We start from the raw sequence: 23,275 nt of genomic DNA, 5'->3' as shown, positions 1-23,275 counted from the left end.
AAGCTTGCTTCCTATGTCAATTTACTGAAAACTGCACGAAGCAGGCGAGTTGAAACCCACGAACTCTGTCCTGCGGGCATATAACGGCGGTACCATATCTTGTTTTGGAATGTGTATGCACGAGGCAAAACTTGGGAATGCTACAGCTATCGTCACGTTTTTCGTTGTGAAAAATGGTCGGCAGGCTTTACTCAGACTCGAAGCAAGTGAAGCCCTGGGACTAGTTAAGCGTAATGTTTGCCTCGTTGATAAGACTGCAAGGGACGAACTTCTCAAAAAACTTAAACATGTATTTGAAGGGCTTGGTTGTTTGCAACAGGAGTACAGCATGGTCCTGAAACATGAAGCAGTGCCAGTCGTGTAACCAGCTCGTCAGGTTCGGGTGGCGCTGCAAGAATGCCTAAAAAAGGAACTTGAAAGAATGGTATGTGGTGGCATCATTGTTAAAGTGAATGAACCAACCGACTGAGTCAGCCCTTTAGTTTTCGCAAAGAAGAAAGACGGTTCGCTAAGGGTGTGCATGGACCCCAGAGCTGTCAACAAGTACATAAGACGGCAGCACTTCCCGCTTCTTAGACGGGAAGATTTGGGAGCACGTCTAACCAATGCCACATACTTCAGCTGTCTTGATGCGAACTCGGGCTATCACCAGATACCACTTGACGAACGAACTTCCAAGATCTGCACGTTCTCGTCCCCGTTCGGGAGGGACCACATTTTCCGTTTGCCTTTCGGCATTTCTTCCGCACCAGAGGTATTTCAGCAAAGCATGAGTCAAGTGTTTGACGACCTACCGGGTGTACTGGTGTACATTGACATCTTAGTATGGGGTTCTAGCAAGCAAGAGCATGATGAGCGGTTAATAGCAGTGCTGAAAGCTGCGGAGAAAGCAGGCTTGACTTTCAACGTGAAAAAATGCAGGATATGGGTGAAAGAAGTAAAGTTTCTCGGTGATGTAATCAGCCGAACAGGCATATCGCCTGACCCGAAACTAATCAAAAGCTTCGCGGAAATGCCGACACCAACGTCTAAAAACGACGTCCAGCGCATGCTGCGGGTGCTTAACTACTTCGGAAAATTCGTGCCGCGGTTGTCCGAGGGAACGACGCTTTTAGACGAGCTTATCAGGTCTCGGTCAGAGTTACAATGGACAGCGAACCACGCATGAGAAAGGAAACTATTGATGCAAGTTTTGACTACCGCTCCTTTGCTTGCCATTTTTGATCACCAGCGAGATACCAAGATAAGCTGTGACGCATCGAAAGAGAGTGTCAACACAGCGTTATTGCAAAGCTACAATGATGAATGGCGGCCTGTAGTGTATGCATCTCGGGTCTTACAGCTGCGGAAAAAAACTATGCACAAATCGAAAAGAAAGCCCTGGCGATATGTTTTGGCGGTGAGAAGTTTCACGAATTTGTGTACGGACGGACAGTGCGGATCGAAACGAATCACAAGCCGCTGGTAGCGATCGCACGAAAAGAAATCGCAGACATGCCACCGTGAATGCAAAGGTTCTTTTTGAAATTACAAAAATATGAGTTTGTGTTGCAGTACATTCCCGGAAAGCAGCTTGTTCTCGCCGACATACTGTCACAAGCAACAGCGGATCTTGGACACGACAAAGTTGACTCCGACAATGACGTCGAGGTTCATGCGATGGGGTCCTTGGGCTACATGGTGATGCCAGAAAAGCAGCGACTGCTACAGTTGGAAACACCTCAAGATAGCTACCTCCAGTCTGTAACGACAAGTTTGGCAAGTGGGCAACCGGTAGCAGGTAAACTCAAACCATTTTTGAAATAACTGTCTGTCGTTAATGGAGTGATCTTTAAGGGTCCTAAATTTGTAATACCACGGAGTATGTGTCAGTGCATGCTGAAGAGAGTTCATGCTGGTCATCTCGGGCTGCAGAAATGTAAAGAGAGGGCTCGAACACTTATATTTTGGCCCGGATTGAACGGCGACATCACGGTGCTGGTTGACAGCTGCGCAACGTGCAGAAAATACGCATACCGGCAGCCACAGGAACTGCTACTAATACAAGAAGTACCCAAATGTGCCTGGTACAGGGTCGGAGTTGATATATTTTCTTATGCTGGAACGTCGTACGTCCTTGCCTACGACGCATTTTAAATTTTCCCGAGGTCGAAAAGCTCGAAGACACAACCACGGCAACCACGATCACCGCTCTTAGCGCTATGTTCGGCCGGTACGGGGTACCAGTAGAAGTTTTTAGGAATAACGGACCCCAGTTTTCTAGCCACGAATTTACCAGCTTTGCCAAGAGATATGACTTTAAGCATGTAACCTCAAGCCCCCGTTACGTGCAGTCGAACGGCTTGGCGGAAAAGGGTGTGCAAATCGTAAAGCGAATTCTGAAAAAAACTGTAGAGGCGAAGGAAGACTTCTGGCTGGGCCTCCTAGCCTATCAATCAGCACCCCTAGAAGGCGGGCTTTCTCCGGGTGAACTTCTGCAACGAAAGAGACTTTGTTCTAAGCTTCCCGACTTTCGCGGGGTGTCCCGGACAAATGTGACGAAGCACCGCCAAGACAAAGCTGCCAAGCCTTTGGGAGTACTACAGAAGGGCACAACTGTCCGGCTTCAGGATGCTGCTGGCTGGTCGCAAAGGGAGAAGATGGTCGCAGAAACTACTCCATGGTCTTACCTGGTAAAAACTCGGCATTGTCACGTGCTGCGGCGAAATCGCCGACATCTCCTCAGGACAAAGAAACGGTGTAGCAGTGACAGTGATGACTACGACGAGAGTCCCACAAATATAGACTCCCATTCACCGGATCCTACCGCAGCCTCAGAATCAATTTCTCAAGCAGGTGAAGCGACGTCTCCAGAACCAGGCTAGGGAACAACACTACTAGCAAGCAACGATGGTTCTTCGCCGGGCATCCCGTCGCTGCCATCTCCCAGAAGGTCGACACGTGCCACCCGCTCCCCACAGAGACTGCGTTATGACGAACACTTTAATCAAGTGCCATAAGCTGTGGAGAATGTTTCTTGTTATCCAAGTGTTTCTTTCGTTTTGTGCCATGAGAGAGGATGTATCGGGCACGTGTGCTGATTGCACCGGCGCGAATGCGCGTCAGTGATGCGCAGTCTGTTCAAGTGCGTTCGCCGGTGCCTTTATAAGCTGAGCCCCAATAAACACCGTGGTCTTTCTTGCACCAACCATGCTGCTGTCAGCGTGGCCCATATGCTCGTGACGCTAGCCATACAGTGCTCTCCCCATCAGGAGACACAGTTTTATTGCAATAGCAATTATATGGACACTCTCAGCTGGATTCTGCTGCCAGCGCCGACGTGGGCATCGCGGTCACTCACCGTATATGTTTATGTATCTCTACATATGAAAACGCAAGAAAAAAACCCAGAAGAAGACTCCGGCGCACAGAATTAAACGTGCAACCTCTGAAACACGAGTGCGAGGCGTTAACCACTGAGCCACAGAAAAGAACATCTTTCAACGTTCAAATGGCAGCTATTATTATCTAGCACTTACCGCTAGTGACGGGCATCTCATGGGGGGAATATCGGGTTTTCAGCAATATCAGCAAGATGGCACAATGAGCGTGCATTGCCACATCGTCGCAGCGTGGTGGCACGCGTTCTCATCTCCTATGCGTGCTTTGTCCCGTGGAGAGGAGAGGTAGACGCTCATTTGTGTGCCCTTATCTGGTGGCGGGGAGGATCGTACGTCTTGGCTGGTCTTATGGCTTTCACCGGAACGATTTTGTTGTAGTTTACGGGCTCACAAAGGTCACTGCAATCGTTGCAGAGTCTTCGTTTGCGAAAAGAGCGCGCTTTTTATACACAGCGAATTAACAATTGAGATGCTTATTCGCGTTCATCTGTACCTGTGAGTACGTTTTGTGCATTATTTGTTTGTGAGAAACACAGACACGTTTCGATCTGCTCGCCATTCTGCGCGTGAACAGATCGTGTTCTAACACAATCTGTTTTCAGTCTTCACCAGCAGCTTTGCCTCCTTGCATTCCCTCCAAGGCTTTCCTGACTTTGTCTGCAATTACTGGTGGGATATCATCTGGGTTACTTCTTACATTATAATCGCGGTTGTCCCGGCTACTGTATAGATTTCTGTAAAGGTCCTCCACTACTTGAACTCTCCTCTCCATATTGGTATCTACTTTGCCTTCCTTATCCCGTAGTGCATACATCTGCTTTTTGCCCATCCCAAATTTCCTCTTCACTGCTTTGACGCTTCCTCCGTTCTTTAGAGTATGTTCAATTCTATCCATGTTATAACTTCTTACATCGGACACCTTACGCTTATTAATCAACTTTGAAAGCTCTGCCAGTTCTATTTTATCTGTTCTTTTTGAGGCTTTCGTGTTTTGACATTTCTTAACAAGGTTCTTCGTCTCCTGGGCCAGCTTGCTAGTGTCCTGTCGAACAACCGCAGAAATGTTATACACTGCTCCAAATGATTGGCAGTAACATTTTCAGACGTCATCAATCCTACAAGTACTCACAATTACGTGCGGTATATACTCATACGTAGTTTAGCAAAGTGTGCTGTGTCCCGTGATTAGTGCCAATACCACCTTCAATATCATAAAGCACTTTTCTGCAAGGAACCGGCGTACTGCGGCGAAGGTGGATTAAGCAGTGTTCTGCACGAGTTGAAACAAGTCATGAAACACTACGATATCCCCCTCCCCACTTCTTCTTCCTTTTATCGCGATGGGATAAGGTTTAGGGCACCACTTCTTGGCTCACTTGCAAGACACGTTCGACCAGATAACATAACAACAGCTCGTGCTTGTTGGTCCGGCGATGGCACCGGACATATATCGCCAAGACATGCAACTTCAAGACAGAAAAATGTTCTAGGTGCCATTACTATGGCAACCAACGTGGTCGCTGGCAGGGCCGACATTCCCAGCCCGTCAAGGCTGTTCGCGCACAGGAAACGCACTATGCGCTTCCAGCTTTTCATTGCTAACATGCCATAGCCCCGTTTTTTGACTAGGAAGTTCATATTTCCTGCGAGGCGTGTGTGTCCACGGCAACGCTTTTTGTCTTAGACTTGCATTGTCCCGCCGATAGGTATCTGCAGCGGTCAGCGGATCGATGGCATGCGGCTTTGTAAGGCTTTGTGCAATACTCTTTGTGAATACTTGTTTATCTGATCGATCGCGTGCCGCGAGTGCCCTGACCTGGTGTGAATATATCTTACACCGCGGTTTAGGGTTAGGGTCTGCGCACTTGTATTGATTAAAGGCGTGGTCCCACTCTGGTGGCAACTGCTCCGCATTTTGCCCATTGCTTGTGGATGCACCGTTCTAGCTGCACTTGACAAAGAAATGTGAATTGGGCTATGATCGCCACTTTTCAATGTAACCTAGTGTTAATGCCTGGCCAGAAGCGTTACATAATAGCAATAAAAAAAAGTGCGAGCAAAAAAAAGTATTTTCGCTGTACAAGCATCCGTTGTACTGCGATTACGGCAAAACTATTCAACATAACAAAGCGGAATTTACTGTGCCTTTAGACGAAGTGCTATTCAAGGTTTCTATAAAGAAATATTAGACATAAACTACGTAGTCATTTATTTATGCTCCAATGGAAATGGGCAAAATAATGAAAGTCTTTGTGGGAATATCTTCTTCTTTTCAAAGCATAACCATAATACTTAGCGGCTCTGTAGACTACAATACACTTGCTTTTCATGCGAAGTTGCTTTGTGCTCTGACGAAAAATTGATGAATTATTATTGTGTCAACGCGGCAGTTAATGGCTGTACATGGTCACGCATTACAGATGAAGTGACAAAACTGTATAAGCTGACACTCTGAACTTCTATATAAAATAAAGCAGCAGGCCCCTTTCTAGGATTCTATGAAACGGAAATTCTTTTATTTTGACTTGAAAGCCTACCAGACAGCAGTGAAATTAAGTAAGTTTACCACTGGCAAGTTCCATAATAACTGGCTTTTTTTTTCTTTCAGGCGCTAATTACCAACGAGTATTGCACATTAGTGGATGCATATTGTGTTTTGTATCTACTTGTGCTTACTAACTTGACCAACCAGGGCTTCGACAAAGTATTTTCAGTGAATCATTAATCTCACAGGTGTTTTTTGGTGTTAGCTCCATCTATGAAATGAAAAATCATGTTGTTTTGCACGAGTTCAAGGGTTTGCTAAATGTGGTGCAACTAAATATAAAAAAGCTAGCAGAACAGGTGTGGGTTATTTCTCCAGGCTTCATGGTTTGCCTTACTAGATAAGTCTAGTCACCGCGCATAGCAAACATCCACCATAAATGTAGGAGGCCTTAATTATGAACCCTATCCACTTGCACCACGTTATAAGGTGGGGAGGTCTTATCAAGCGGCAAATGGTCTCGGTACATATGCCGGGAAAATGCAAGTTCATCACGCTTCCGCAGAACCAGCGTTCCCAAGCGCATCTTTGGTAATGTGCATTTCTTCGCGGTTCAGCTGCTCGTGTTTTGCGCATTTCTTTGATTGTTCTTGTGCCTGTGAGGTTCAAAATTGTGAAAGGAAGGACGCTGACACGCCGTACGAATGATATGTATGAAGTGACGATTCAAAGGGGTTACAATGTTTTTTTTTTTTGTTCTTTATTGCCTTGCATTTGAAGACTGTTATAATTTCACATACTCGACAATATACAAAAGTACCACGAAATACAATGAAGAACCGTCAGCTCTGAGCTCACTATAAATCAATACTTTGGAATTCGTACCAATGGTTCGATGCGCACAGTCCACTCTGGTACATTCTCTTGCCGCTTCAGCACTTTAAGAAAATGGCACACTGGTTCGCAAACATATCACACAACATATGGTTCGCAAACATATTCACACAGATCACACTTCTACATCTGCATTCTCGGTGAACGTTCTCAAAGCTTGTAATTGCCGAGAATTTCAGAGTAAGCCTGTAGAGAACCTTGCCGACAACTTTCACTGACCAGTATTGGGAAGGTGTACCCAAGGAACTAAATACATCCTAGTTGCAATGGTGCGACAGAAGCGAAACTTTGTCAAAGATGCAGGACGTTCTGGTCCAAGTGGCAGGATATGCAATGTACGGAACCCTCGAAAAGTTAAATTGTCCTATATGCAGAGACGCGCTCACTACGAATAGGACAATCACTGTCTGCCACATATGAGCGCTACGGTGTCAAGAAGCAGTTCGACCGGTAAGGATCACTCTACCTAATGATAAGGCTGTTGCTCACAGCCACTTTGTCGTAAAGCAGCTTGCTGCGCAGCCACTACTACTACCAATGCACGAATAACACTGATGCATTACAAAGTACAAAGCTGGCCGTGCAATTGCTGGTCAACGAAGAATAACCCAACTTCGACTCCCGTGAGAAGGGCCACATGAACAAAATAGTGCTATACATATACTGTAGCACTGACGAATTTTATAAATGCAAAGCATTACTTTGTGTACTGCAAGCACTTTCAAAGGTGGGTCAATGGTTAAGCGTAGTGCCCCCCTCCCTATCAATGCATTGTATGGGTACAGTGACTAGTGCATTCTAGGCACTATGGTAAGGGGCAGACTTTACACACTGACTGTTAGGGGACGAGAGGGGGACACCCGCCCTGACCCCCTCGTGTGCACGCCTATGCTGACAGATGTACTATACATCAGGTGCAACGATGTGAAAGCTATGCAAGGAGTTCTGTGAGAAACATGCGTGACTTCGCACATCTCGTGCTTGGCTTTCATACTTGTAAACGCAATGTGCGAGATGAGCGCGTCTGTACAGCGTCCCGAAAGCCCTTAAGTAAAACATCAAGAAATGAGAACAAAGGGAAACCGTATAACGGGACATTTTTATCTTCAGAACACAAAGCAAAAAGAGGAAAATAAATCATGTCTCACATTCAAAAATCGCCGTACTATTTTTTAGTGCAAACACATTCATTGCAAGAGGTCTCCCTGGCTTTCACAGCGTTGCACTTGATGCAAGAGGTCTTGACTTGCAAGAGGTCTCGCTGGCCTTCACAGGGTTGCACTGATTCTTAAAGTAAACACTTTGTGGGAGCTTAGTTTAGCATAATTTAGGCAGTAGCATAAAGATGCGGAAAGCAAGATGGGAAACAGCGTGAACCAACTAATGGATTATCCCATGTCATCCCATATACTAGGTGTTCCACGTAATTCTCGTAAAAACTTTAGAAAAACCATGTGCTCTAGGAGGTTCTAACTCCTCTATATTAGTGGAAGTTATGTGTTCAACTAATCATCAACAAGAGGCACTTTATTTAGGCAATCATTTTATTGCAGTTGAAGAGGGCAAAGTTTAGAAAATAACCCCAGGATCCTAAATAAGGTTATCTTGTGCTGAAATGTGTTTGGCGGTTTTTGTAGTGTAAGCTACAATGGCCGAGGTTGAGCAGTTTCGCATGGCAAGAAAAAAACAAAAGACACGCTCATGTGACGCTACATCAAGCCAGTGCCAAGGTCGCTACATCAAAAAGAAGGTTAGCGGCCGTGCCAGTATACTAAAATGCTTCAAAAAGTTTGGTTGATCTTATGTTCAATTGTTATTCCATGAACATGAGTGAGTCAGAGAGACAAAGAGGGTGTGTGTTTGTGTATGTGCGTGTGTGCGTGTGTTTACACTTGAGCGAAACAACGCTGATTTCAGTCTACCAGCTGTCACTGGGGCACCTTTCGTCGTGTCGTTGAAACGACGCAAACAGTTGGCCGATAGTAAATGAAAGACGCCGTCTGCATTAGTGCTCCCTGCTTTTCGTTGGCCGATTTCGGCGCTAATCGTACTTACGCACACAATTTTCTCGCTCTGTGCAAACGTGGATGAATGGCGGCGTCTGGTGTCTTTTTTCGAACTATCGGCAAGATGGAGGTAGTGGAACCGCCACCTTAGATGCAAACTGCACGCACATAGCTAATGTGGCTGCCATTTCTCGCTGAAATCAGCGCATCTGAGAAAACATTGAGGTTGGTCAGGCATATTGGCCAGTGTGGTGCAATTTCAGCAAATTTCATGGTTTTGGCGCAAATGGCAAAGCTGTTGCACCCCTGGCATGATAACATAAGTGCAGTTTATACCATTTAGGCACCAAGGAGCTCACATTATATAGCATTGAGATTAACCTGCACATATTTGCATGTATCTTGTTTAAGCAACGTGTCCAGCTGATATTCTCTTCAAAAACAACAGCTAGAAATTTATAACTAAGAATCTGTTCAATAGCACAGTTTTGAAATCTTATACAGGCATTACAGTCATCACTCATCAGGCTTATTACGGTTTTTGAAATAATATATTTAACTTTTCTTCACTAAGTTGACGTTGGTTTAAATGTAACCAATGTGACAGTTCGGTTAGCCATCTATAGCTACATTTTGAAGTTCAAGTAGATGTCTATCTGAAAAAAAAAAGTACTCGTGTCGTCTGCAAAGAGAATTATGTCTGGAGATCGCGCTATGTTCACAATATCATTTATATAATGAAAATTAAAGGTCCAGAATAGAACCTTGCGGAGCACCATATTATATTGGCTGAGAACAGTAACAACTGTGGTCATAAAAGCGGTTATAGCCTTTTAAAAAGCAACTGGACTATGTGCACAGCTATAACATTTTTTGCAGCTGGAAAGGATTGTATATACTCATCTCTCTATCTCACCACCGTCATTTATTACTCTTTTTCATTCCCTTTCCCTTCCCCAGTGTACAGTAGCATGCTAGGGCAGGCTATCACTCAGGCCAACCTCTCTGCCTTTCTGTAAATAAAGCTTTCTCTATCTCTAGACTATTGAATGGTGCATGGCAAAGGTGCGGAAAGGGGTACTTGCCACCTTCAAGCCATACGAGTGCTTGACACCATTCCCTTTGAGACTACACCAGGGCTCCCCCATGCCACCATTGATTGATTGATATGTGAGGTTTAACGTCCCAAAACCACTATATGATTATGAGAGACGCAGTAGTGGAGGGCTCCGGAAATTTCAACCACCTGGGGTTCTTTAACGTGCACCCAAATCTGAGCACACGGGCCTACAACATTTCCACCTTCATCGGAAATGCAGCCGCCGCAGCCGGGATTTGAACCCGCGACCTGCGGGTCAGCAGCCGAGTACCTCAGCCACTAGACCACCACGGCGGGGCCCCATGCCACCATGCAATACAGGTTGGCATCTCCCAAGAAAAAGAATCCTGCCGATGCCCATGGTTCCATATGGCTGACCTCAAGTGGAGTAACGTTTAAAAGTGAGAAAGCTCATGGCCCACATGATTGTAGCAGCACGAGGCTAGAAAAAAGGGGGGATTTGTCAGGAAGAAACAATGCCAGTTGCCGAAACATTTCCCTTGTCACTCCGTGCAACTTCAAAAAATAGGCAATGCATGAGTCGCATATTTTAGCAAACCATAAGCAAGTTAAGCTCAGCGTCATCAAGGGAAAGGGGAGGAAAAGAGAGGAAAGGAGAAGCCACAACGATCGTCAGGGCAGGGTACACCTTTACTTTCCATTAGACGAGCCAGCGGGCACCCTTCGGCAGAATTGAACTCAGTACCTTCCTCACTTTCGACGGGGCTCAAAAGCAGAAAAAGCTCACCTCTTCGCACTCCTTGCAGTTGTGCGCCGGTAGCCTCTGCCGGTCCGCCTTCTTCCGCACAGGGCTGTTGTGACACTTGAACCTGCAAGCATATCGTCACGTGTTATGTCTCTTCAAAAACAAGGATGACAAGCAAGCAGTACACCTCACACAAGGGAACAGAACGGCAGATGGTTAGGTGGGTAATAAAACTGGCAAAGTTGAAGGCATAAAATGAAACGGCCTCGCTCAGGACAGATAGTATGGGCGATTATCAGGAAGGGTATTCGTTAGTCGGTGGGCATGCGAATAGGCTGGAGATCATAACCATGATTGGAATGATAGCAATAGCACGATGCAAATAGCCGGACATGGCACCTCAACCGCTTCTGTTTTATTTTTGCATTCAGGCACGCAGTCTCATAGCTACCAACCAGCGCTAACAGTGTCCAACGGCAAGACAAAAACGTCGTCCCTATTCATGTCTTGGTGTAGTTACAAATGATGTGCTTAGCGCACATCTGCCATTGTGAAACTTGAAAAGAGTGTTCAGCATGGGGGACCACAACCTTGGTGCTTGCCAAGGCAGGAGCACCCCTTCTTCCGCGGTGCAGGTGTCGGCTTCAGAAGCATTTTTCCCGATGTGACGTAATTTATCGACATTAATTCTTTCTGCTGATACTATATAACACCTTTCCAGTTCATTTTGCACTGGTTTTGAGCATTGTGAGCCTTGTTCTCAGCCTTTATGAACCACAGCATGAGCATACGATACGAGACTTTGGACAAATGACAAGCTGGGCCCCTAAAGTGCTGCGCACAGAAAATGTGACGGACAACCTTCCCTCGACCACCCACAGATCCTGGCTATAGACATATAAATCCATGTTCGTAAACAGTGGTAGGCACCGTCATCATACTGAAGCACTCATGGCGACGTCGCGGTGTGCAGGATCTGCCCAACCCAAAGTTCACCACCACCCTCTATGATCACGTGACATCTGGCACAGCAGCCGCAAAACTGCCTCCGAGTTACGCTCATAGTGCGCTCACTGAGCGGCGGAGCATGAGATGCCGCCATCAACAGGCGGTGCGGCTTGCAGAGTCACCTGAAACTTTCCGCCAAGTTCAAGGGTGCTATCGCGCGTTGCTGTTTTGCGCCTAAGAAAAGTAAAAGTTACGGTTCCCAACATGCATAACATGTCTTGATGCAACTCTTCTGGGTATTGTAAAATCAATTACTCTCGTTGTGACCCAGTTGATTTCATAATTGTCGGAGTTTACCGAAACCACCATACGGTTATGAGAGAAGCAGTAGTGGACAGCTTCAGAAATTTCAACCGCCTGAGATTCTTTAACGTGCACCTAAGCACCCTGGCCTCAAGCATTTTCACCCCCATCAAAAATGGTTGGCCGCGATTTGATCTCACGAACTGCGGGTCAGCAGCCCTATTCCTTAACCACTAGACCATCCTGGCAGGTTGTTGTGACTGATTTAAGGAGGGTGGGCAATGTTTTAAGCGGGTATTGCATAGATCAATGCTCCTACACACGCGCGCAGTTGGGGGCACTTGTGCAGCTGATCGACTAATTGTTTAATGCCATTTCGTCACTAGCAATCATACCAACTTCACTTTCGCATTTTGTACATCACTGTAGAGAACCCCGATATAAGCAAACAAGCCTGCCCGCCCGCTCGCCCGCCTTCCCTCTCGCCCGCCTGCCGTCTCGCCCGCCTGCCTGCCTGTATATCTCGCTAGCCACCTATGTCTGAGTGCTCAAGTGATCACCCCCTTTACTTGGCGTCAACCAAAATTACCATGAGAGGGTAAGATGGTTTGACCAATACGAAGCGCTGGTCAAGACATGAATAATGCCACAATGCCGTCGCGTACATCGTCAATCTATTTGCATCAGACAGTGGCACATACCCGGGAGCGGGAATGTGCCACTTCTATGCGGGTGTGCGCCCCAGGTGAATGACACTTTGTATCTACCCAGGAACAGCGAGAACACAGATGGGTAATTTTAGCGCGTGAGCATTAAGAAAAAAAGCTGACATTTACAGCATTGACCTGACAAATGCATAGAATAAATGTCAGGGTCCCAGAAGCAATTGAACCCCAGCATTCTGCATGGCAAGCAAGTATTCTACCACAAAACCGCGCCAAATCTTGAAACTATCTTTCAATTATTTTCATACTTTTCTTTCATATTTTTCTCCAAACACTCCATACTTTTCAAAAACTCCTAATGTTCATCAAAAGTCAATTGGGACTGCAGTGCTGGCTATCCAATTTTATAACCATTACATATGCGCTCCTATTATACAGCCGTCACATCTGGTTAACATCAATTGTAGTTAAGTGCAATCCGCTAAAGTTGATTTATGTAGATGTGTCCAAGGCTGCCATCCTCGCGAGCACCAGCACTTCATATGAGCTGTTGCCAATACTAATGTTGCGTGTGCACAACCAAATGGGAATATAAACATCTGTTCAACATATGTCGATTGCCAAGGTATGTGGGATCTGCCAAATTTTATATATATATTTTTTTCCGCATATGAGATGGTCTGTGCAACACACCTACTGTATTTTTTTTTCTTGCAAATCAATAATGGGTGGAATCTCTTTTCATTGAAATAAATGAAAACTACCTTGAAACCACTACCTTGAAAACTTTTTTTTTATTTGCAGACTTGCAACATCATAAAAGGTTTATCAGGGGCGTAGCCAGAAATATTTTTCGGGAGAGATTCGCAACGACCTGGTGGGGGGGAGGGATAGGCATCAGCTTTTCTTTGTGACGTGACTAACTGCGGTAGTTTGAGCAGATTGTATACATATCAAAGTCATCAGATTCCCCCCTTTCTCCATACGTGAGCTTGTAAAGAGAGTAGTAAGTAATAATAAAGTGATCGCACTAAAGTACAGTAAAGGACTGATAATTGATTCATTGATATATAGAGTTTAATGTCCCAAAACTATCATATGATTATGAGAGATTTCATAGCGGAGGAATCCAGAAATTTCGACCACCATGGGTTTTTCAACATGCACCCAAATCTGAGTACACGGGCCTACAACACTTTCAGCTCCATCAAAATTGCAGGCCACAGCAGCCGGGATTCAATCCCGCCACCTGCAGGTTAGCAGCCGAGTACCTTAGCCACTAGACCACCGCGACAGGTGTAAACGACACGTAGAGTGATCGTTTGGAGAAACTGCCTCTCATCGCACGTTTGAACGAACTAGTCTTCGAAAAAGCATCACTGCTATGACCTGTCCGATCGGAGAAGACACTGTTAATCGTTAATCTCTGTAAAACGTAGATGGCATAGTCCTTGTGGTGATGAAGTGCGTTTCATAAGTCATGGACAGCTCTGCTTACAACGAGGAATGAGAGGTATACGCAGCATGTTTTTGTACATTCATAATTACATTTCGGTCTTGCTTATTTTGCTGAGCGAATAAATTCTTAGTGACCATAGTTGTGACTGCATGCCTATAGGAATGATATTTATGTTGAGCTCTATACGTCAAGCAGCCCTGATGCAGTGATGGCTTTTAGTGAACATTTTTTACTTTATTGCACATGTCCAAGCATGTTTACGATACGCAACGAGTAATTTTTCTGTAAGTAATGCTGCACGTTGGCAACACAATTTCGCACACATTATATTTTGGGCAGACTTTCTCGCAACACTGGTTGACATTACAGTTGCACTGAGACTTTTCATAGCAACGAAGTAATCCAATTGTAGACATTTTATCGTGTATTCTGCAAGAGCAATACTTGTTGAGAAATGTTCAGTTGGTCTCATTCGAAAATTCACCTGGGACGAGACTATAGCTGCTGACATAGAAATAGCTTGCTTGCAGGGTATATGCTCTATAAAACATAACTACGCGTAAAAACGCATAATGTTCTCATTTTATTTATTTTTTCGTAGCTTTTGCCACTCGTCCAGCCCTGAAACGATAGCGTTGCGGTGAAGTGTCTTCCGTTATTTACAAGCGTGCAGCCATCAGAATATTTCACTGTGCAACATAGATATGCCATGTATACACTGTTCTATCTAGTACGTGCATTCATGTTTGCAGCACTTACGCCAGCGTGAACAGGAGCAGCCTTGTACCGCAGAAAATCTCGAGGGATCCGTTTACTAGTGATAAAGTAATGAACTCTGGTCTTCTTCAGAGCATGGAGCACCATAATCAATTTCTCAGAACACGTGAACTCCAACAAGAACTGCCAGCATATGCAACACGAGTTTACTTACGCTGTACTATGCACCATCCGTGCCTTTAAGTGGTCTGTTTCAGGCATTCTGATGCGAATTTCTCGAAATTCACTGCTGGCATCAACACCTTTGCATTCATTCACGCTTGTGGTATGGCATCACAACGCAACAGAACCTATACCAGCCTTCTGTAGAGGTGCAATCACAAATGCGAAGAATTTTGTGCAAAGAGTAAGATACTGGACAAGCGCGACCCTACCGGCACCTGCAGGAAAGCAGAAGAAATGTATACCGGCGAATCTTTCCGCCAGGGGAGAAACGAGCGCTCATGTTTCAAGCCTAATGTTACGAGCCGACATGTATCGTCGCTGGAATTCTTGTTTCTCGCAATCAGTGTCACTGCCCAAACTTTGCTGAGCTGGTTGTTTCCTAGCAATGCGAAGCCGTCCGCTGAAATAAGCTGCCTACACGTATTGGTGGGCAGTTCGTGTCAATCAGCGGCTTTCTGTGAGACTCGATGGCCGCGCCGAAATGCCGTAAGGTATCGCTTCATGATTATTTCTCGAAGGGTGTCGCTTGCCCCAGTGCCCACTCATGAACTGGTGAAGAGGCTACAGCAGACGAAGAAATAGTTCCCAGCTGTAGTTTTACGCTGCCTGAATATGACTAGTGTGCCGAATAAACTCCTGAAAACTGATCAAAGCATGATGCATGCACGAGAACCACGATTCCTGACGACATTGGTCTTTACGTGTTTAACTGGCCAAGATGCCAAGGTTTGCGGGACGACAAGACTAGATGACGTTTCCTAATAATGCCATAGAAACCAGGTGCTAACACCAATCTCTCAGTTAGTAAGCGCTAACTGAAGTTCCGACCTCTCTGGCTAGAAACGTTTGCTGGCTGGCGTATTCCAAATCTCAGGAGGGAGCTCTCCGCAAGACATGAGCGCTTTTTTGGAAAAAAAAGTTGAGGCAAGAGGACTCCCAGAGTTTCTGGTGCCTAGGTCTTCTTTCCGTTCATGCATTGGAAGAGCGTGCATGAAAATTTCAGAAGCCACCATGAGTGTGACTGCCCCGCCGCAGTGGTCTAGTGGCTAAAGTACTCGGCTGCTGACCCGCAGGTCGCGGGTTCAAATCCCGGCTGCGGCGGCTCTATTTCCGATGGAGGCGGAAATATAGGCCTGTGTGCTCAGATTTGGGTGCACGTTAAAGAACCCCAGGTGGTCAAAATTTCCGGAGCCCTCCACTACGGCGTCTCATAATCATATGGTGGTTTTGGGACGTTAAACCCCACATATCAATCATGAGTGTGACTACCACAAGAACGCTGACCACCACAAGACCGCTGCAAATATTGACGCGTGTCAATATTTGTGTCAATCGAAAAAGGTAATCAACACTATTCTACTATGTCACGTGTCTGTTTGCTGTGAGAAACGTTGCTTGCACAGATTTGAGTTAATTTCATTTCTTGTAAAACATTATGCTTACTATGTATAGTATTCTTAATTTTACCATGATAACATGTCCGCCCATGTTTCTTCATTCTGTGCATTTCTTGTTGGACGTTATGTCACTAGTTGTAGAAATCGCTAAATGTGCCCTTCTAGTCATGTCGATGTAAGGGATGAATAGATTAAGCAGATTATTATATATATATATTATGAGGAAGCGCTTTATTCGAGGCGAGCTCGAGCTGGCACACACTGATGATGATATCTACAGATGAGGAAATTATACAAATGATGATGACACGTCCAATTCATAAAGAAGAGTCGGTGACTGCGCTCACACGAATTCCCCGTCACGCTGGAAGCGGCCTCTTGGCCGCGCGAGAGACAATATTAGGAATTGCGTCGGGTGTATACAGTTTCAGCCGAGAAACGTGCACAATTTCTGTTCCACGGCAACGGTGGTTGGAGGGAGTGCTAAGTGATGAGATACGGTAATTAATGGGGGACGTTTGTTCAATCACCGTATAAGGTCCTATAAAACGACTGAGGAATTTTTCACATAAGCCGGGCACACGCACGACCACAGAAGAACTTCGTCTCCTGGGGAAAAGGTGACAGCACGGTGAGTTGAGTCGTAGCGAGACTTGCGAGCTTCCTGAGAAATGCCGGTGTTGATTCGGCCCAGATGACGGCAGTGCTCGAGGCGAGACAAAAATTGTGCAGATAAAAGGCCTGCTGAGGTAGCAGGAGCCGAAAGGAAGGAGACGTCCAGAGTTACACTTGGAGAGCGGCCATGGACCAGAAAATAGGGAGAAAAGCCGGTGGTGCGTTGCGTAACTGTATTGTAGGTGAACGTTACGAATGGCAAAATGGCGTCCCAGTTCGTGTGGTCAGGGTTGACGTACATGGCAATCATGTCCGAGAGGGTACGATGAAAACGTTCCGTCAAGCCATTTGTTTGAGGATGATAAATAGAAGTTGTTTTGTGGATGGTGTTGGCGGCTCGTAGAACCTCAACAACAATAGAGGAAAGAAAGACCTTGCCGCGGTCGCTGAGCAGAACACGTGGAGCTCCAGGCGTAAAAATAGGTTACGCAGAAAAAAACCATACTTCAGTGGCTGTACCAGCTTGCAGTGAGGCGGTTTCCGCGTAACGAGTGAGGTGGTCAACAGCCGTTACAATCCAACGATTTCCATTGGAGGTCACGGGAACGGGGCCGTACCAGTCTATCCCGACGACTTCGAATGGCAAAGCGGGACAAGGAAGAGGTTGGAGAAAGCCAGAAGGAGCAGAAGTGGGTCGTTTCTGCCGTTGACATAAGGCACACGAAGAAACATATTTGGCAATCGCGGATGAGAGGCCAGGCCAGGTGAACCGACTGCGTATTTTGTCGTACATTTTGTAATAGCCGAGATGCCCAGCAGCAGGATCATCGTGGAATGTCTCAAGAACCTGGCATTGTAGACAACGTGGTATAACGGGGACCGATTTGTATCCTTCAACGTGGTAAATGTAGCAATGTAAAACACCATCGTGATGCTTGCACTGTTTCAGTTGTCGGCGAAGTCGGGCGTTCGGAGGAGTGGATGTGCCTTCTAAGCGTGCTATTATGGAGCGGTAGTAAGGGTCCACGCGTTGATGCGACACGAGGGTAGAAGGGCGGCCGGATCTTAGCCAACTGAGACCTGCGATGGGTAATGCTGCGGTGGAAATTGGTGACGGTGGACTATTACGGTTACGTAGAGGGCAGCGAGAGAGAGCATCAGCATCTTGGTGCTTCTTACCAGACCTGTGACGACATCAAAGTTGTGCTCTTGTAAACGAAGCACCTAGCAGCCAAGACGACCTGATAAGTTCTTTAGCGATGAAAGCCAGCACAATGCGTTGTGGTCGGTGACGACTGTGAAGTGGCGGCCGTGGAGGTATGGACGAAATTTTTGTACCGCCCATACAACAGCAAGGCACTCTTGTTCGATTATTGTGTAATTTTTTTCGGCAGCAGTCAAAGCACAACTGGCGTAAGCGATAACACGTTCGCGCGCGGTGTTGTCACGCTGCAGTAGAACGGCACCGAGACCATGACCACTGGCGTCAGTGTGAAGAATTGTGGGTGCACCTGGATCGAAGTGACATAGTACCGGGTCGGATGTCAGGGCTCGCTTCAACACCAGGAAAGCCTTTTCACAGTCTTCGGCCCAGACGATTGTCGTGTTACTTGCGAGCAGTTCATGGAGCGGACAGGCAAGCCTTGTGAGATCACGTATGAAGCGCCGAAAGTAGGATGCCAAGCCAAGAAAACTGCGCAGGTCTTTTCGACACAATGAACCGGGAAACTCGAAGACGACGGCAAGCTTTTCAGGATCCGGTCGAATACCGTCTTTGCTGACTAAGTGCCCTAGAACCTTGATCGTCTTGCTTGCGAAGGTGCATTTTTTCGTATTCAGCTGTAAACCAGCTTTTGCAAGGCAACCTAGGACTTCTTATAGACGTTGTAGATGTTGCGAAAAGGTAGACGAAAACACTATGATGTCGTCTAGGTAGCATATGCAGGTTCTCCACTTCAGGCCACGCAGTACGCTGTCGATCATACGTTCGAAGGTAGCAGGCGCGTTAAAAAGTCCGAAAGGCATTACGTTAAATTCATATAGCCCATCTGGAGTAGTAAAAGCCATCTTCTCTTTGTCAGATTCGGACACTGGTATTTGCCAGTAGCCCGATCCCGGGTCAAGGCTGGAAAAATACTCTGCGCCATGCAACGAATCTAGTGCGTCATCAATTCGTGGGAAAGGGTACACATCTTTGCGCATTATTTTGTTCAGTGCCCGGTAATCAACGCAAAAACACACTGTTCCGTCTTTCTTTTGCACCAACACAACTGGCGAAGACCATGGACTCGAGGAAGGACGTATGATATTCCGTTGAAGCATGTCTGAGACGTTTTCCTCGATTATCTTCCTTTCTGCGAGAGACACGCGGTATGGGCGCCAATGAATTATTCGGGAGCCGTCAGTATGAATTCGGTGAGTCGCAGAAGTTGTCATACCAAGGACAGCAGAATGAACGTCAAACAAAGGGCGATGTCTGTTCAATAAATTCAGCAATTCTTGACTCTGGGCTGCTGTCAGATCAGGGCTTACCGTCACCAATAGAGGAGTGGGAGAGTTGGGTGGCGGCATGCTTAGCTCTGGTAGGTCTTCTTGACTTGGAAGGGCAACAATTGCAACGGGATGCGGATCAATAGCGCATGTGACTGTTGATCCACAGGGCAACAATAAGGGTTCGGGGGTTTGATTTAACGCAGTAATAAAAGCAGACCCTTCAAAAAAACTAACAAAGCCTGGAATGATCAGATTACCTCGATGTACCGTGTGGCCATAAGGTAGTAGAAGCACGTCGCCATCCACAATGTTGATGCAATCAACGCTAATTACTTCTTCTCGGGATGGCCAAAGAACATAATCTGAAGTGGTGACGAGACGAATGCGCTCTTTGGGTTCCGATACAGAAGAGTAGGTGGTATTGAGGTGGATAAGGCGCTGACGAAAAGATATAGAAGCACGTGCAGACGACAGAAAATCCCACCCCAAAATGAGTTCGTGGGTGCACCCACAGAGAACTGCAACAGCAATATGATGACGAATACCGTCTATGAAAACACAAACTGTACACTGGGCAAGTGAGCGACAAATGGCGTTCGCCGAAACACGGAGAGACGGGCCCGAGTAAGGTGTTGTTACTTTGTGGAGACGGGAGCAAAGGTCAGAGCGAATAATGGAAATAGCAGCGCCAGTATCCACTAGAGCTTCGACGCGTATACCTTCTACTAACACTGTTAACAAGTTCGATGGTCTGTCTGGAGGAATTTGTGGCTGTCTGGTGGATGCAGTTTCCCCTCCTAAAACTGCATTGGGGAGTTTTCCGAGTGGGCATTCACAACATTGGAGGCAGGTCGCAGAGGCGACACGGAACGGCGATTGGGAGATGGTGAGCGGCTGCCAGACTCACGGGAGTTCACAGGCAGACCACTACTGTAAGGTGGAGAGGGCAAACACTGAAAAGAAGACCGGTAAGGCGTGCGCTGGTAGTTCGTGAGAGGACTGAAGCGTCCGCCTTCCTCTGGAGCGTAGCCACGTTGCTCGTCCTGTTGACGCCTTCGGCAAAAGCGAGATATACGACCCCGATAGCCGCAATAATAACAGATTGGGCGTTGAGGACACGGCGTGGCGTAATACGGCTGTGGGCGCATCGGTGGTGACACTGACGCCACAGGTACATGGCCACCTGGTGTAGCCACTGGGATAGTGGTGGTTGCTGAGAGCGCCGCGACTTCTGCGTACGTTGGTACCTGACAAGGTCTGGATTCGGCGGAACAGGATGAATGTGACAGAGATGCAATCTTTTGCCTAATGATGTCCCGCAAGTTGGTTGGAACTGAGGCTAAAGTAGACGGTGGGGCGCAGGAAGGGCAGCGCCCATGAAGCTCCTCATGAACGATGTCGCGGACCAGGGCATGATGTTGAGGGCCGCAGGAAGACGAATGTCCGAGGCATCATGGCAAAGACGAGAAGAGACTGAAGTTCTTCTAGTCTCTGGCAAATGGTGATGACATCTTGAGTCGTGGTAGGGTTTTGCGATGCAAGGGCATTGAATGCGACGGTATTTATGCCTTTGATAATATGGCGTATTTGGTCGCTTTGAGGCATAGCTGAATTTACACGCTTGCACAAGGCAAGAACATTCTCAATGTACGAGGTGTACGATTCACCCGCCAGCTGAATGCGTTCAGCAAGCTTCTTCGTTGCCGCTTCAGCACAAACACTGAGGGAACCAAAAATCTGACGGAGCTGCCGTGCGCACGTGTACCAGTCGGGAAGATCTTGGAGGTGGTGCTAAAACCAGGTTTTGGCAACATCAGTTAAGTAGAAAAGGACCGTACGCAACTTGTGTAGAGTATCCCACCTGTTCAACTCGCTGACGAGGTCGTAGGTGTGTAGCCATTCTTCAACGTCATCCCCTTTGAGACCCGAGAATACTGGCGGATCACGCTGGTGGCTGTGAATGGCCAGGGTCGACGAATGGCCAGGGTCGACGGCGGAGGCTGCACTGGGCTGGTGGTGTTGGATGGACCAGAATTGTCTTGCACTGCCATGGCAGGTGGTAGTAGACGACGACCCGAGCCGAGCTCCAGGGGTAACGTGCGAGAGGACTTGGGGATAGAGAAGCACCGTCCACCACTTATGAGGAAGAGCTTTATTCGAGGGGAGCTTGAGCTGGCACACACTGATGATATCTACAGATGAGGAAATTATACAAATGATGATGACACGTCCAATTGATAAAGAAGAGTCGGTGACTGCGCTCACAATATGTATATTTAATTTGTCATATATTTTTTCAGCATCATGTTCCTTATTCTAGTGCTGTTTGCCACACTGCTGAACAATAAAACTTGTGCTCACTACAGCTGCCCACACTGCATTTTTTATTACCCTGCTTTAGGTGTATGACCGCCAGGTCGTGGAATCGAACCCCGGCTATGGCAGCTGCATTTTCGATAGAGGCAATAATGCTGTAGGCCCATGGGCTCAGATTAGGGTGCGCGACCCCAGGTGGTCTAACCCCTTCACTACAGTGTCTCTCATAATCATTGAGTTGTGTCAGAGTTTCGACGAGCTGCGACGACAGCGTCTTCTCACTCGACGCCCTGACGTCCCGGATGACACCCTCTCCAGCCTGACCACCACATCTGACCTTCAGTCGCTGCTATCGCAGATTAAGGAGTTTGTTCGTGCTGAGGTCGCTCGTCAGCTATCGCTGCTATCAACAGCCGGCCAACCAGCGTCACCTCTGCCAGCAAACATTCGCCAGGTCATCCAGGAGCAAGTTTGCGCGGCTCTGCCATCTGCCAGTGACACTTCACCCTTGCCGAGCCCTGTTACCTGTGCCGAGGTAAATGCACCTCTAAGCTATGCTGAAGTAGCGGCTCGACCACCTCTTCAGACTTTTACGTCGCTTCCCTCAGCCGTGCCGCTCCGACCCACTCCTCGGTTCGCTCAGTCAAGGTCCGTCCAGAGTAGTGGACAATGGCGTACACTCGACAATCGCCCAATATGCTTTGCCTGTGGGCTACCTGGCCACATAGCGCGATACTGCCGTCGGCGCGTTCCTGTCTACCGACAGAGCTACGACCAGACCTTCAAACCTGCCCTTTATGTGCCACCGCGCCGTTCGTTCACAGGCTCTCAGCCACCCGACCAGATGTCATCGTACGCCGACCACCGCCCTCCTGTTAACCGCCGCTCGCCATCACCTCGACGCCGCTTGCCATCGCCGATGCGTCGTCGTCCTTCATCGCCGGAGCGGGAAAACTAATTGCCGCAGTTCCACAGGCAGGAACTGCGTCGCCAGCGAAAAGACCAAGGCCTCTCACTTCACCAACGAATGTTCTGGACGTACATGTGGACGGCATCGCTGCACTCGCTCTTGTCGACACTGGTGCCGCAGTTTCAGTGATAAGTGCTAGACTCTGCCGCTTGCTGAAAAAAGTTATGACGCCACTAGGTAGTATATCACTTCGTACAGCCAGTGCAGATCACGTCACACCGGCCGCTGCTTGTACTGCTCGCATCGCGATTGATGGCCTCATTTATGTCGTTGAATTGCTAGTGTTGGATTCCTGCTCCCATGACCTCATTTTGGGCTGGGATTTTCTCTCCGCTAATAAGGCCGTCTTCGATTGCTCGCGCGCTGAGGTGGCATTTGAAGTGTTTGACGACGCTCCATTATATGATGCTCATGAAACCGGGGACAAACTATTTGTTGCTGAAGACGTCATCATACCGCCGCACTCTTTTGCCCTTACCATGGTGTCTTGCAACATGATGGTTTTTGGATGTTAAACCCTACATATAAATCAATCAATCAGGTTTATGACCACCATCTTTTTATTTATCAGCTTAAGTTACATGATAAGTATGTTAT

At 47.1% G+C, this 23,275-nt stretch overlaps 1 protein-coding gene across 9 annotated transcripts in view; it reads right to left on the bottom strand.

Annotated features, from left to right (window-relative positions):
* The window catches only part of LOC119170873 (uncharacterized), a 127,052-nt gene that overhangs the window by 20,844 nt on the left and 82,933 nt on the right, over positions 1-23,275 (bottom strand). For all 9 annotated transcript variants that reach the window (XM_075886502.1, XM_075886503.1, XM_075886508.1 and 6 more), the window contains one exon: positions 10,613-10,694. In XM_075886502.1, the coding sequence (XP_075742617.1) occupies positions 10,613-10,694 (82 nt within the window). The remainder of the gene's footprint in view (positions 1-10,612; positions 10,695-23,275) is intronic.

Source organism: Rhipicephalus microplus, chromosome 2, assembly GCF_043290135.1.
Source record: "Rhipicephalus microplus isolate Deutch F79 chromosome 2, USDA_Rmic, whole genome shotgun sequence".
NCBI classification, from domain to species: Eukaryota; Metazoa; Arthropoda; class Arachnida; order Ixodida; family Ixodidae; genus Rhipicephalus; species Rhipicephalus microplus.
Note: the sequence above shows the minus strand (reverse complement) of the source record. Positions and strands in the feature narration are given on the sequence as shown.